The sequence below is a fragment of the Phoxinus phoxinus genome (assembly GCF_949152265.1).
Source record: "Phoxinus phoxinus genome assembly, chromosome: 19".
NCBI lineage: Eukaryota > Metazoa > Chordata > Actinopteri > Cypriniformes > Leuciscidae > Phoxinus > Phoxinus phoxinus.
Window position 1 is genome coordinate 22993832 of NC_136894.1, and position 13636 is coordinate 23007467.

The 13636-nt window shown below is 36.5% G+C and overlaps 1 protein-coding gene and 1 long non-coding RNA gene across 3 annotated transcripts; one reads left to right on the plus strand and one right to left on the minus strand.

Annotated features, from left to right (window-relative positions):
- Positions 1–1830: 1830 nt before the first annotated feature.
- Positions 1831–5845, minus strand: LOC306987007 (uncharacterized protein). 2 transcript variants are annotated; one of them, XM_079590893.1, is made up of 3 exons: positions 2612–5845; positions 2377–2494; positions 1831–1962 (listed from the first exon to the last, which is right to left on the minus strand). In XM_079590893.1, exon 1 carries the CDS (start codon positions 4928–4930, stop codon positions 2969–2971), a length of 1962 nt encoding a protein of 653 aa, XP_079447019.1. In that variant the 5' UTR covers positions 4931–5845; the 3' UTR covers positions 1831–1962; positions 2377–2494; positions 2612–2968. The 2 variants fall into 2 exon arrangements, with proteins under 2 accessions (XP_079447019.1, XP_079447018.1); XM_079590892.1 differs by having other exon boundaries at positions 2377–5845.
- On the plus strand, positions 1960–3456 carry LOC306987008. The gene is made up of 3 exons (XR_013795072.1): positions 1960–2251; positions 3120–3233; positions 3320–3456. It is a non-coding gene; the product is annotated as an uncharacterized lncRNA (long non-coding RNA).
- Positions 5846–13636: the final 7791 nt, after the last annotated feature.

The following is a 13636-nucleotide window of genomic DNA, read 5'->3' on the forward strand; positions in this document are numbered from 1 at the left end:
ATGTTTTTGAGCTTGTAGAAGTTATCTCTTACGTTCTTCTGAACATCTTGCGCTGCCATTGCCCGATGTCATTTCTGAGTCATATCCATAATCTGCCTCTCTTTTAAATGTTCCACAAGTGGTAAGCTACAATGACTGGTTGTTTTAAAATATAACTAATATCGAAACAAAATAACCCAGTCAGTCTCATCTACGAGACGTTTAGGCCTCCTGACAGCTCGGCTCATAGCTTGCAAGTTTGCTTAGTGGCAAACTTTCTTCATTTGATTGGTTTAACCGCCACCCGCCCAAATTGAATTAAAATATTATTTTTTGTCACGCCATCCGCCCGATCAGCGGTTTATCCGCATATAGTGTGTGTGTGTGTGTGTGTGCGTGCGTGCTCGGCCCTCCCTCATGCAGTATAATTGGTTGACATCGCGTGTTTGATTGACAGGAACAGAGTGTGAGGCTGATCAGACAGTCGAAACGAATGTGTGTGCGCCTTTAGGCCGATAGCCTAATTATTTTGTTGTGTTTCTTTGAATTAGTCAATTATTTTAAATAAAATTAAAATAATTCATTATTTCTTTATTACATAATGATTTAATTTCTATAGGCTATATATTTTTAAATAGAGTCGGCTCTTCAGATATGCGAGCCAGCTCCCGTCGTTCACCTAAAAGAGCCGGCTCTTAGATCCGGCTCATTCGCGAACGACCCATCACTAGTGGACAGAGAGTCAACATTTACCCCTCGAAGTGCGGTGCTGCACGCAAACGAGTTCCGAGGGTCACATACTGGCACATTAATTGCCGAAGCAATTGAGGGGATGCTAGTAAAGTGGAAAATCCCCAAGTCCAACGTTCATATTGTTTTGCGCGACAACGCTAGCAACATGAAGAAAGCCATGGACGAGATGAATGTACCAAGTTTGGGATGCTTCGCCCACACTCTCCAGCTGGTAGTGCATGAAGGGCTACTGTCACAGAGGAGTGTAGGAGTAGTGTAGGAGTGTACTGCAGGCGTAGTATGATTTTTTATTTTTTTTTACACACTGGTATCGGTACTCGGTATCGGCCGATACCCACAGAACGAGTATCGGAATCGGGAGGGAAAAAATGGTATCGGAACATCTCTAATTATATGTTATTAATTATATTATATTCTAATTATATGACCCCTTTAATTAAATCAAGTTTATCTAAAAACAAATGTTTGGAGACTTTACTTCCTACTGCTTTACACCAAGTGCCCTGATTGCTGAATAGAGATACAATTTTGGCAGAAATAGAATTGATTACATTATAATAACAGAAATATGACACTTACATTTCAGACATAGTTCAGTAATACCCCAAAACTCACCATCAGAATTCAACAACTGACCAACTAATAGTAGGCTATATCAGACTCAAACCAATGCCTAAAAAAAATAAAGTTCCAAATAAAAAACGAGTGAGGAGAGAATTTATGTTTAAAAACCAAAACCAAGTCAAAAAGACTTGCTTGTGAAAATCAGTCTAATGCATTAATGTTAGCGTTTCAGATCGTCCCTGAGGAGGCGGGTTTCGTGACATCATCAAGTACAATAGAAGTGCCGTTTTCACATCAGAGCTGTGAGTGTACATTTTAGCATACAAGTACAAATATTTATTGTACAAGTTCTCAAATTCACATCTACGTGCTCTCGAGTTTTACTACTCTTTTACTTTCATACAGACTGCTCCCACAACAGCAGCCGACAGAACAAAATGGAGTTCCCTTGCAGTCGCCTCAAGCACCAGACGGCGTAAAGAGGATTGATTGATTGATATGTAGATACAATAACAGTGTATTTAAATTATTTACCATCCTCCGTATCACTTTCGAAACGACTTGGTCGCCTGTGTGTTCTTTTCTTAATTTGGGAGTCTCCATCCGTTTCAACATTGGAAAGCTCCTCAGCACGCTTCAAGTAAACCAGAGCTTTCTGATAGTTTGCTAAAAAACAAAATTATGATTAAATTATTAAATATATGGAAGCCAATATTGTTGGTGTACTTGCTCTAATGATGTTGCCACTTTATTTTTACAACACTAACAATCTTAATTAAACATTAAAAATGTATAAATACGGTATGTATAAAACACAGATACAAAGTTAGGTCTAAAATTTTTGCTTGTCGCAGGGCTATATATTTGTTACAGGTTACCGTTGTTCAGCTGCAACACCGGTTAAATCAGTTGCCCACCATGGTACCACCCCACATCTCCATAAACATGAAGCTAAGTACTGTATATTTAAAGTATATTTATACTTTAGCATTAAAGTATCCAAAAAATATCTATTTAGCTAGGTAGCTAACAGACCCATAGTATGCAGTCAGAATTTGAAATCAAAACATTTTCTCTTACATGTAAAGGATTTTTCCAGAATTCTGATTTTAAAGAGGTTCCACGTCCTCTTATCTGGCAGCTCTCCGCTTTTTGCCTTCTTAGATGGCTCAGATGGAGGCCAGTAGCAGCTCAAAATCTGTTTGTTTAGACAAAATTCCAATCATAAACCATTCAAAAAGTGAAAAGGCTTTTACAATACAGTCCATATAGTGCATGTACTTTATCACAAAAGCTATGCAATAGCAATACTTACATTTCCATTTGACACAATCCATGACCTGCATACAATTGCAACAGTCTTCTCTTTGTCAAATTCGACCACAACGTAGGTAATCATCTAAAAAAATTGAATTTGGTTATTGGTCATTTTAAATTTTCTAATTGGTAAATAAAGTAATTTTGTACAAATAAGGATAAAAAAATATATATTTATATATATTTTTTAAATGATTCACTTACAGATATTTGCTATAAAGATTTCCTGGAATAAATCCTGAATAATCCTGAATTCTTATCATTTAAATGCAGGTTTTACTGAACCATGATTACTATACATTTTGCATAATTAGTGTTGCATGATTTCCTGAAATGTCATCCACATTTTAAATGTTCATAGGGTCAAGCAATGTCCATGATCGGTGTGCAAAATGTAAAGAAACAAAATATTGTTGTTATCCATATGGTCAATCATGATTGCTTGAGATTTGAGATCAGATTTTAATACTCTCCTAATTGTTGTGTCCCTTGCTTTGCCAACATAGGAACCAACAATGCGAGAGTCACAGGGCTCTGTGTAGAGGGGAGCTGTCTTGTCGTAGACCCTACATTGGAGTGTTTGTTTTTCCAGCCCATCTTCTTCAATAACCTCAAAGAAGGTCTGGTCAACTCCAAACAAATTGTTGGGTCTTGTACACTTGATGTGTTCCTCCATTGTTCCCTTCTGCATCTTTTGCCCTTCAAGAATTCTTCTTGTTACCTGAGCCAGTGGACTTCTTCCAGAATGAACCATTCTCTTCAGTTTCTGGTTGAAGTTTTCAAACGGAAAAGCACTACATTCATCCAGACCCTCAAACTGTTTTGCAACATCTGCAATATGGAGCATCTGATGGACATTGTACACAAGGAAACTTTCTCCATACAGTTCTCTGCACTGTAGCACAAAAAATCTCAAGAGATCTCTCGCGTATTGCCAGTGTTTCCGTGTGAGACTTGGTTGGACCAGAATGCACATTGCCGTGGAGAAGCACATGAAGTTGTCATACAGCTCTTGTTTAAGAATTCCTTTCAGAACAACTTTTCCTGTGTACAACATTAGCTGTCTGTACTCAGTCGCTTTCCATCTGTCAATTTCATTTAGTCCCCTGGGGCGTCTGGCAAACACACTGGGAATGCTGTTTCGGAGATTTTCAAGCTTGTTGCTTACAATCATTGTGTGTCCAGCAGACATCCTTGTCTCTTTTGGCCCTCGAATCCATGTCAGGACAAGTTTTTTCATCACTCCAAGACATGCTTGATGCATATAATCAATAGGGAAACCAGAAACCATATCCATATTTAGCTGGCAAAGTGGAGTTTCTTGTTCTCCATTGTGGTGTTCTTCCTGCTGCTTTTGTCTAAAAGACTTGTCAGTACGTAACACTAGATTGTCCACCTGCTGAAATGTCATACGCCCCAGCCACTGACCTTTCTGAATGCATCTATCACATCCATAATACCCTGAGAAGTGTTTTATTGATTTGATGAAGGCCTTGGCAGGTGCATCACAGATAATGCCGCTAATTTTAACTATGATGCGTCTTCCATGGTACCACAGACCCTCTTTCTCCAATTTCCGAATTCCCTCAACTGTGTCACATAGAAATTCCAAATCACCGGGCTTTGATTTTCCACATGTGATGGCCACTGGGAACACATTTGTAGGTTTTAGATTGGTGCTGCAAAGAACTGACCAAAAGCACGTTTTTGAACTTTTGAAGAGTGGGAGGCCATCAATATTAAGTCTCAACTCCAGGGTATGCATCTTCTCAGTTGTTTCGACCGGGTATTTCTGTATGTGATTATTTAACATTTTTTCTACTCCAAAGTAGAAATACTCCATTCCTGACTTGTGCTGAATATTTACAGTTTTTGGAGTCTCAAGCAAGGTTCTGGAACAAGATGGAAGGTCTTTTGTTCCATGTTTCTTCAATAATTTTAGAAGACTATCCGTAGCATTATGGGCAATTCCATTTTCTATGCTCCAAGAAGCGATGTCACTGGCTATATTTGAATTTGAATCACTCATCATCAGGGAATCATCATCTGAAAATTCATCATCCATCAAAACATCTGAATCTTCAGAAATGTGTTCTGTTTCTAAGTTCAGTGTTTCATTTTCATCATTGTCCATGTTTATGTCATGCATCTCTTGGTTTTCTATTATTTCCAGCGTATTTGTGTCAGCAGTTTCACATTTGGCTGTTATTAGAAGTTCTGAATTCTCTGTTTGTTCCCTTTTTCTTTGTAGTTTGCTTAGTCTTTTCAAAGTGACCCACTCCCTGTCATACTCTCTCTTCCTACTCTTCCTGTCCATGGCTTAAATTAAAGAGAAGGAAAGGGTAGCAATTAAATTAACTTAAAGGGTTATTTCATTCGCACATGAAATTGTCATGGACTAAATGTATTTCACTTTTGGATGCTTTACTACTGCTAATTTTCTTGAAGAAGTCACACTGATTTGGCGTGTAAATAGAGTATTCTAGGTTTGAGGGGTGACTACTTTAAGTAGATTAAATTGGGTTTGACTGGAGTTATTGTGTTTTATTAAGTGTAAAATTTACTTACTATCAGAGAACAACAGATGAGCTGATGATTGAAGTACTCCAAACAACAAAGCTGACAGGAAAAATTGAGACTCTACTTTAGGAAACAATCTTGGAAACATTCAGATTCCAGGCAAACAAGCTAATTTGTATAAGTGGAAAATAATTCAATAAGATTATAACTACATAAATAATAAAATCAACATTACTAAGAGCACCTTTAAGTGAAATGCAGAATATTAAATAATAAAATCAACATTACTAAGAACACCTTTAAGTGAAATGCAGAATAGTACTTACCTTTAAAAGATTAAAATTACAAATGCAGGATGACTTGCCAACAAACAGATGGTAAATGAAGCTGAAAAAAGAGAAGAGAATAATTATTTTCATGACCAATATAGAGAAATGCATTTGATGAGACTTTTCAACCCTAACAAATAAGAAGCCAAGTTATTTTAAGTAAGCAATAAGTTAGGCATGCAGTATTGTGAAATACCAGTCAGTGACAGTAACTTAAACGACATTTCATGATGAATAGCCAGTTAACCTACTCTAAATGTTTTAATTTCATTATTTATTTCATCATGAATTATCATTATTATTAAAATAACACGTGTTGTTATGTGTAGTACGGGTGGTGGATTTCATTAGAGTTCTCATCGGTATCCTTATTAGTGTTTTCTTTCTCCTTCTAACGTCACTCTGGATGAGAGAGAGGGAGAGGAGGGTTGGGGTTTGTTTAGTGTGAGGCGATTGCGGCCAAGCGAGACAACGTTGCTTACGCGATACTTTTATTACAAAGTGAAGATTATTATTATTATTATTAAGAATAATAATAATAATACATTTCTTTATAGGTAATGTTGGCAAAGGTGACTGAAACAAAAGAGCGTCTCTTAGTCTGAGCGCATTTGCTGGGCCAAATTACGTCACACATATGTAACGGTATTTAACGGTATTTATTTACAGTCTATGGTAACTTAGACCTAACAGTTACTGGCGAGACGGAAAGTCATTGTTTGTGTGTGGAAAAGGCAGTCTTTTCCAACAACTGAGACTTTTTCACCATTTAGGCCTAATTAGTTTTATATGAGATTATTTTATTCATTTCGTTATAATTGCCAAGGAAAACAAACTTTTCATACTACATGTCCTCCTAGTAATATAAATTATTTACTTTGGTCATATTTTGAAATGTCATATTTATAGTTTGATGTTAGTTGTTCTAAATGTAAATAAAATAAACTTATAAGTAAGTAAGTATACTAGGAAGGCTACTTACCTTTAATCGCAGTCCTCTGTGGCGATCCCGGAGACGTCCGCTATGCGCGTTCTGGGCACTGACCACAGCTTATATGCCCTCTGCCAGGTTCGTTCGCGGGCTTTGCACGTGAGTGATAATTTAAAAACTATAAAACTTTATGAAGTTTATATATTTTCTTATTTTTTGAAAAATGTAATGTATACATTTAATATACCTTGCGTTATTCTGCCCTGACATAAAATGACTAAATAAATAAATAAAGTAACGGGTGTTTCGAATAGAGCTGCTGATGGAGTGACAGTAAATGTGACGTTTCTCTATTCTGGCTGCCTTAATCCATTTCTCTATTTTTATTTTATATTGAAAAATCGTGGGAATTCAGTAGTGGATTTCTTTCACTATTAGATAAAATGGTAAATTAATTTGCTCTGGCCTCCCATGCCAGTAAGTTTAGGCTACCCCGCTATTATTCCAATCAAGGAAATGAAAATGAATGAATAAATAAGTAAATACAATATCTGACTGTATGTTGTTAAAGTCACACTCAGGATTTTTTTATTTTTTTTACCACATATAGGATCCATAATGCCCCACTAGACCATAAAACCGATAACTTCATGAAAATCACAGAAATTGTTACAACGAACACACTACAAGCACAATGTTAAATACCACTGTGTGTGTGTGTTCATTCCACATTGCATTAGTGCTCTACCAGGCCTTTATTCAATTCTCTGTTGTGTGATCAAACAACCTCTGGTCCGGTGTTCTTTGTGGTTTTCCTTGTGTGAATTACGATGTCTCGTATACTTTTTTTTGTTGTTTTTTTGTTTTTTGCTTAGGCTACTCTCGAGACTCTTGTAGTTACAAAAAAAATATTGTAGCATCAAGCAATATCTAATGAGTCATATATCACAGTTACATTTTCCAAGTATTGAGTATGGATTGGGAGAAAATTCGGATTTATCATCTGTCCACAGAGCCGTCGCATAGGCTGTGCGAACTGTGCAACCGCACAGGGCCTCGCGCCACTAGGGGGCCTCGCAATCTTGCGTTTTTTATTATTACTATTATTATTTTTCATTTTGTCTTTTGTGGTGGAACACGCAATGTAATGCTATATAGAAATATATAGTTTGCATCTTAATTTAATCTTTGTTTTATCTTTGTTTTATTATTTTATTAGTTCATTAACTAATTGTTAACTCAACTAATTTAACGTAAAGAGCTGGATACTAATTAAATAAATGTCAACTAGCCTAAATGCATTGATTAGAATTTCCATAGAATAAAGATTTTTATAGTCGACTAGTAGTCATTCATTTAAGCAATTAGTCAACTAATCTCACGTTTATATTAATTTCTGCTTAAATACTGAGTGCATGGAGGAATAGCCTATTCCGCGCTCAAGCGCATGCATAAATCTTGCCCCAAAGCAGGCTAATGATAATATGTCTGAAAAAATAACGAGGCATTTTTATTGTTTATTAATAAAAAATATATATTTTTAAATCAGTGTCGGCTGCAAACATATCTATATACATCTCCGCTGTAAAGTGGATATGCCTTTAGAGAGAAATGCACCTTATGGATTACAGCCTAATCAGCCGGTATTTGCTTTCGATTCGAATTTTTTCGTTTATAAGCGGACATTTCAAGCTTTATATAGAAATATTCATCATGTTTTTGAGGCTACACTGTGTTTCAGTTCATTTTTGAGACGCGCTCCAGTTTGCGCATTTTTGAGACGCGCTCCGCCCTGTTTGTTTTATTTTATTTTACAAAAGCACAACGTTTTCTTGTTGTTGAGAGTTTACACAAATAAAAGTACTTATTTGCATTGTTGTACTTATTTGACTGATGCATTATTCTTTTCTGTATGACCAAAAGATTGAGTAGCCTATTTAAAGTTGTTTCCACTGTTGATAGGAAAATGAAAGTGTTCGCGCCGACGCCTGCCGCAGTGCGCGCTCCACGTCTCCGCACAATCACTTGGATATGCACCTATACTAGCGAACATTAAGGCCTATCTAGGTTAAAGTTAGAGCGAGCTGCCATGCCAGACGGATAATTCCTTTTCATGTTTAACAAATAAAATCATGCATTTTCTACCTACAGCGAGTAAGCGCTGCACCAGTTTGAAAAAGGTAAAAGCATAACGAGCGTAGCGAGAGAGGGGCCCAACTGAGGGGGATGGAGAGATGTTGCTGCGTCTTTATATTAACATTTCTGATTGTTTAAATTATCAGCCCTCGGTAGCCCCCTTAAAATGCGGGGCCCCAGGCAATAGCCCGTCTTGCCTGCCCTATTGCGGCGCCTCAGACTATGTTCATGATTATGTAGTATTATTCTACTTGATAAAAACGTATTGCAGCGAGTCGAGCGAGATTATGCGTGCAATAGAACTAGAACAGTTATGCGTGACTGTTCCACATCAAAGAGCAGGGCCTCGCATTTCAAGTTCGCACAGGGCCTCGCACCCCACCTGCGACGGCACTGTCTGTCCACTTGTAACGGTGGCTGCCTCAAGGCAAAACCTCTTATATACTGTCTATGGGCCAAACTTGTCAAGTAAAAAAATATAGATTGAAATTCAGTTTCCCAGAAAATAACTCAAACCACTGTTAGGCTACACAAAATAAATTCCTTTCAATACCCACAATATAGAATCAGGCTCAAATGACACATTCAGAGATTAAAGGGTTTCAGGGCAATATATATATATTTTAAGAAAACATTTTGCAAAAAAAAAAACAGTAACACAAAGGTCACTTTTCAGACAGTTTTTTTTTTTTTTGCCTTACATGACAAATTACAAAATAATGAAATATGAACAAACAGTTAGGATGCTGTTCAAGTTCAGTTCAGTATAGGCTACACCCAACAACAACAAAAGTATTAGAGTCCTTGATTCCCAAATGTCTTCGTTTTTTCTTCTCAAACTCAAAAGTTTAGTTCGTGTTCGATTTCAACCAAAAGAAAGAAATGTAAAAAAAAAAATACTCAAACAAGCGCTTGGTGTGTGCTTGTGTAATGAACGTGTATTAGTGTGTCGGTGGGTGTTAACTGCGTGAATCAGTCTGTAGCGGCCTCAAATCGAGGGCCGGGGAAGGATTTGGGAGACGTGTCGTGGCTTCATTACGTCATAACTGTTTCAAAAACACTTCGATATTTCAACGATTCACCACTGGGGTGATGATCTCTGTCAACCATGCTGTCAACCCATGAATCATGAGGAGTCACTGAGAACCAATGAACAAGTGTCTGTGGGTTTTACCTGATCTCTGATCAGTTGTATACATTTGTAGACGTTTTAATTAGACATTAGTATAATTAAAATGAATGGTAATTAGAGTAGGCCTATTGGCCTGTTTAGCTGAGAACAAACAAAACAAATCCTGACAATTGATAAAATAACATAGGCCATATACACACTTGATAATCTTATTAGATGATTATATAATTCCAATTGAAGTTTTTACTTTCAATAAAAAAAATGCGATTTATTTTTTTAAAAGGTGTTTTGGTTTTCATGTTATGCATGTTTGGCCCGAGTTTTTGTTGCATTACACTGTTCTGACCGCTAGAGATCATCATGAAGACGGTGTCAGAGTGTTTCGAAGCCTCGACACAATACGGCACATTTGCTTTTCACGAAAGCCTCGATCTACCCACCCCTAGCGATTAATAGTGTAACCCAGGTCACTTAGGAGATTCTGTTGACGTAAGGAGCATGAAAAAAAAAGAGACTAACACTTGTGAATATATATAACAGTTATTTTATTAATATCTGTGGGGAAAGGAAAAAAAAAGAAAAGAGGAAGAAAGTTTAAGATTCTAAGAGAAGATAAGAAAATGCATAAACTAAATCATAAAACTTATTTAGAAAAGTTATCCAATTTAACGAGATGGAGATTGGTTCAGATTGGTCCCAAACATTCCATCTTGAACATAATCAGAAAGAATTATCACCCAAACACTGCTCATTTCAGATGATATTGAAAACACCTGATCGCTTTTCGAGCTATGTTAGAAATGTGATCAGAATCATCATATAATAAGGGTAAATTGCCATACTTTTGGTACACTGGAGGGAGTATGAAGTTAAATTAGCCTACCTTTTGCAATATTGTGCATTTATATTTTTTGTGTATTTCACATGATTTTATATAATTATATTGATTGGTTTGTTAAATACACACAATATTCCTTTTATTGCTGTATTATATCTAATACAGTATCTCTTCAGTTTAAACTATAAATGCATGCTGTCCACTAAAGTGCACATTTGAAAATTAAAAGTTAAAAAAAAACAATGAATGAGGTTATAATTCATGCATGAAAGGGTAAACAAACAAACGTGTCAAAAGATTTGGTTGTATTTTGGTACTGTAATGACGTTTTTACAACGTCATATTCAAACGTGCAGATAACGTTATTTTAACACCTAAATAAAACGTCTCGCCAAAGTTGCATTTTGGTCTGGTTTTGTTTTCGTAGTAGACAAACGTGATATTTACGTTTTTTTGACCACCTAAAGAAAACATACCTGGTTGGCAGTGGCGGCTTGTCCATAGGGGGCGCTGGGGCGCCGCCCCCATCAACATTTCAGAAATTAACATGTGTAAAAACATTATATTAAAATGTAATAATAAAAAATAAAAAAATAGTTTACTCATGTGCCGGCTGGTAGTAAGAGCCTCAGAATTTAATAAAAACTGTCTTTAATCGATTAACTATTTACTATTTTCAATACGTTTCATGGGCGAGGGACGCCGGACACATGGGTGTCTATGTGAGTACACAAATTCTCGGGCAGCATGTGACCTGAAGCTGGTCTCTGATTGGTTTCTTAAAGATCCTCCTCGGGGCGCAAGTCGTTGCGTCCCTGGCCAATCATAATTGGATACATGTTATTTTATCCAATCTGATTGGTTCTCGTCACCTGCCATTCAACTGTACGCGGCGAGAAATAACCTTGCTTGCTACTAGGCTGATCACTTTTTATTACGCAATGGCAGCAGTTAATCCAAATTATGTTATTTATTTACAAAAAAAACCTTTCTCAAGACTTTCGCTTGAAGAAAAAAATAAAAAAGATTAAGGATCTCGGACCGGAACAACCAGATGTACACATCCAGCAGCAGGCAAGTGACAGAGGACGACAATATCATTACAAACGGAGCTTTACGCGCGCTTTTTACGAGAAACGGAGCTGGCTGACTGGATGTGATGTTAGCAATGCCCTGTTTTGTTTTCCCTGTCTTCTTTTTCAAAGTGTGATTGTGGCTTACAGCTTATGAAACCCACAAAATCTAAATGTCATAAAGCTTTTCTGCTGAAGGAAGCATTAAGTGCTCTAATGTCCTGGAAGTCCAGTGTCAATGCAGCCGTCTACCAGGACATTTAGAGCACTTCATGCTTCCTTCAGCAGAAAAGCTTTATGAAGATGCTTTATGAAGATGAAGATGATTTTCAGCAGGATTTTCACCTGCCCACACTGCCAAAATAACCAAAACCTGGTTCAATGACCACGGGATTACTGTGTCACTACTACAGTGTGATTTCATGTAATATTCTAATTTTAAAAAAATTATTTCGTGGGTTCCATAAGCTGTAAGTCATTATGTAAGCCATAATCATCAAAATTATAACAAATCAAGGCTTAAAATATCTCACTTTGCAAGCAGTGAGCCTTTTTTTATCAAATTAGTTTCACATTTTAAGATAAAATAATTTAACTTTTCCATGATATTCTAATTTTTGGAAAGGGTCTGTGTATATAAAGGAGAGCAACATTATGTTCAAGTAGGAAACATGCTTTTTGTTACTACTTTGTTGGTCTGAAATAATAAAATAATAAAAAGATCAAAATAGCTTTTTTGTTTCTGCTTTGTATCCCCCCCCCCCCCCCCCCCAATAAAAAATGCGCCCCCCCCAAAAATAATTATCACCAGCCGCCACTGCTGGTTGGTATTTTCACAACGTTTCTAAAACGTTTTATTTTGGTTACATTTTTTTTTTTTTTTAGATGTGGTTTCTTAAACGTTTTTAAAACGTTGCACTGCAACATTACCTAATTGCAACCAAAAAACAACGTTGTGAAACGTTGTAAAAACGTTTTGTGTTTGCTGGGCTTAGACTGTGACCCGTGCGTTCGCGCATGCCTAAGTACTCTTCTCTTCCATTTCTTTCTCTTTGCTCTTGGCATAAACGCTGTCAAAACGGCAACAACTAATCATAAATAGGCTTCAACGGCTGACCAATGAAAACGCGACATCGTACATGGAATCTTATTGGTTGATATTGAACCGCACATGGAATAAGTTCAATCAAGACGAGCCGAGATGGATCCGCCGAATCGACGAGTTTTATTTGTTTTAATGTTAAATATGTCAAATGTATCTTAGAAATGTCTGGGAAGAGGGCGATTGGATTATTTTACATATAAATGAATGACCTAGACTGTCTATCTGCACAATATATTTTGTAAAAATTGGTACTCCAGACTCTAAAGTTATCTGAAAGGAAATGTTACAGGGCTGGATTTCCCGAAACCTTCTTTAAATTATACCTTAAGCTAAAGCTATATCTAACGTTAATACGTGTTTCCCCGAAACGTTCTTATTTAAGTATAACTTTATAACATTTTACTAACATTCGTTAGTAAGGTTGGTCTGGACCACTCTTAGCTATAGGATACCTTATCACTGTGATAGGCTATATACGAATATAATTCTGAAGCTGTAGGCTAACACACCCAGTGTTCAATTAGGATTATGGCAAAGAATAAATTATGCAAAGATTCACTGCTAAATTCAAATGTACTTTTGCACTGAACCAGAGACAAAGGCGCTCAACTCTTGTCATATTTCATACACATATCTATTTTTTTCTATTCTACTAGTAGTAGCTACGTGGTGGGGTACTTACGTTAGGCTAGTTACTTACATTCTTATATGTATATGTATAAATATATTCCTTTGTGTTCAACAGATCAAAGAAATTCATACTGGTTTGAAACTACTTGCGTGGGAGTAAATTATGACTTTAATCATTTTAATTTTGGGTTTAATTTTAAATTTTCCCTTTAAGCAACAATAAGGTATAGTTCGGGGAACACGTCTAGAAAAGGTATCTTCAAATACCTTTAGAGTCTTATCTTAGATTCCCCCCAAATATTTGTTCAGATTTGAATTTAGCAGTTGAT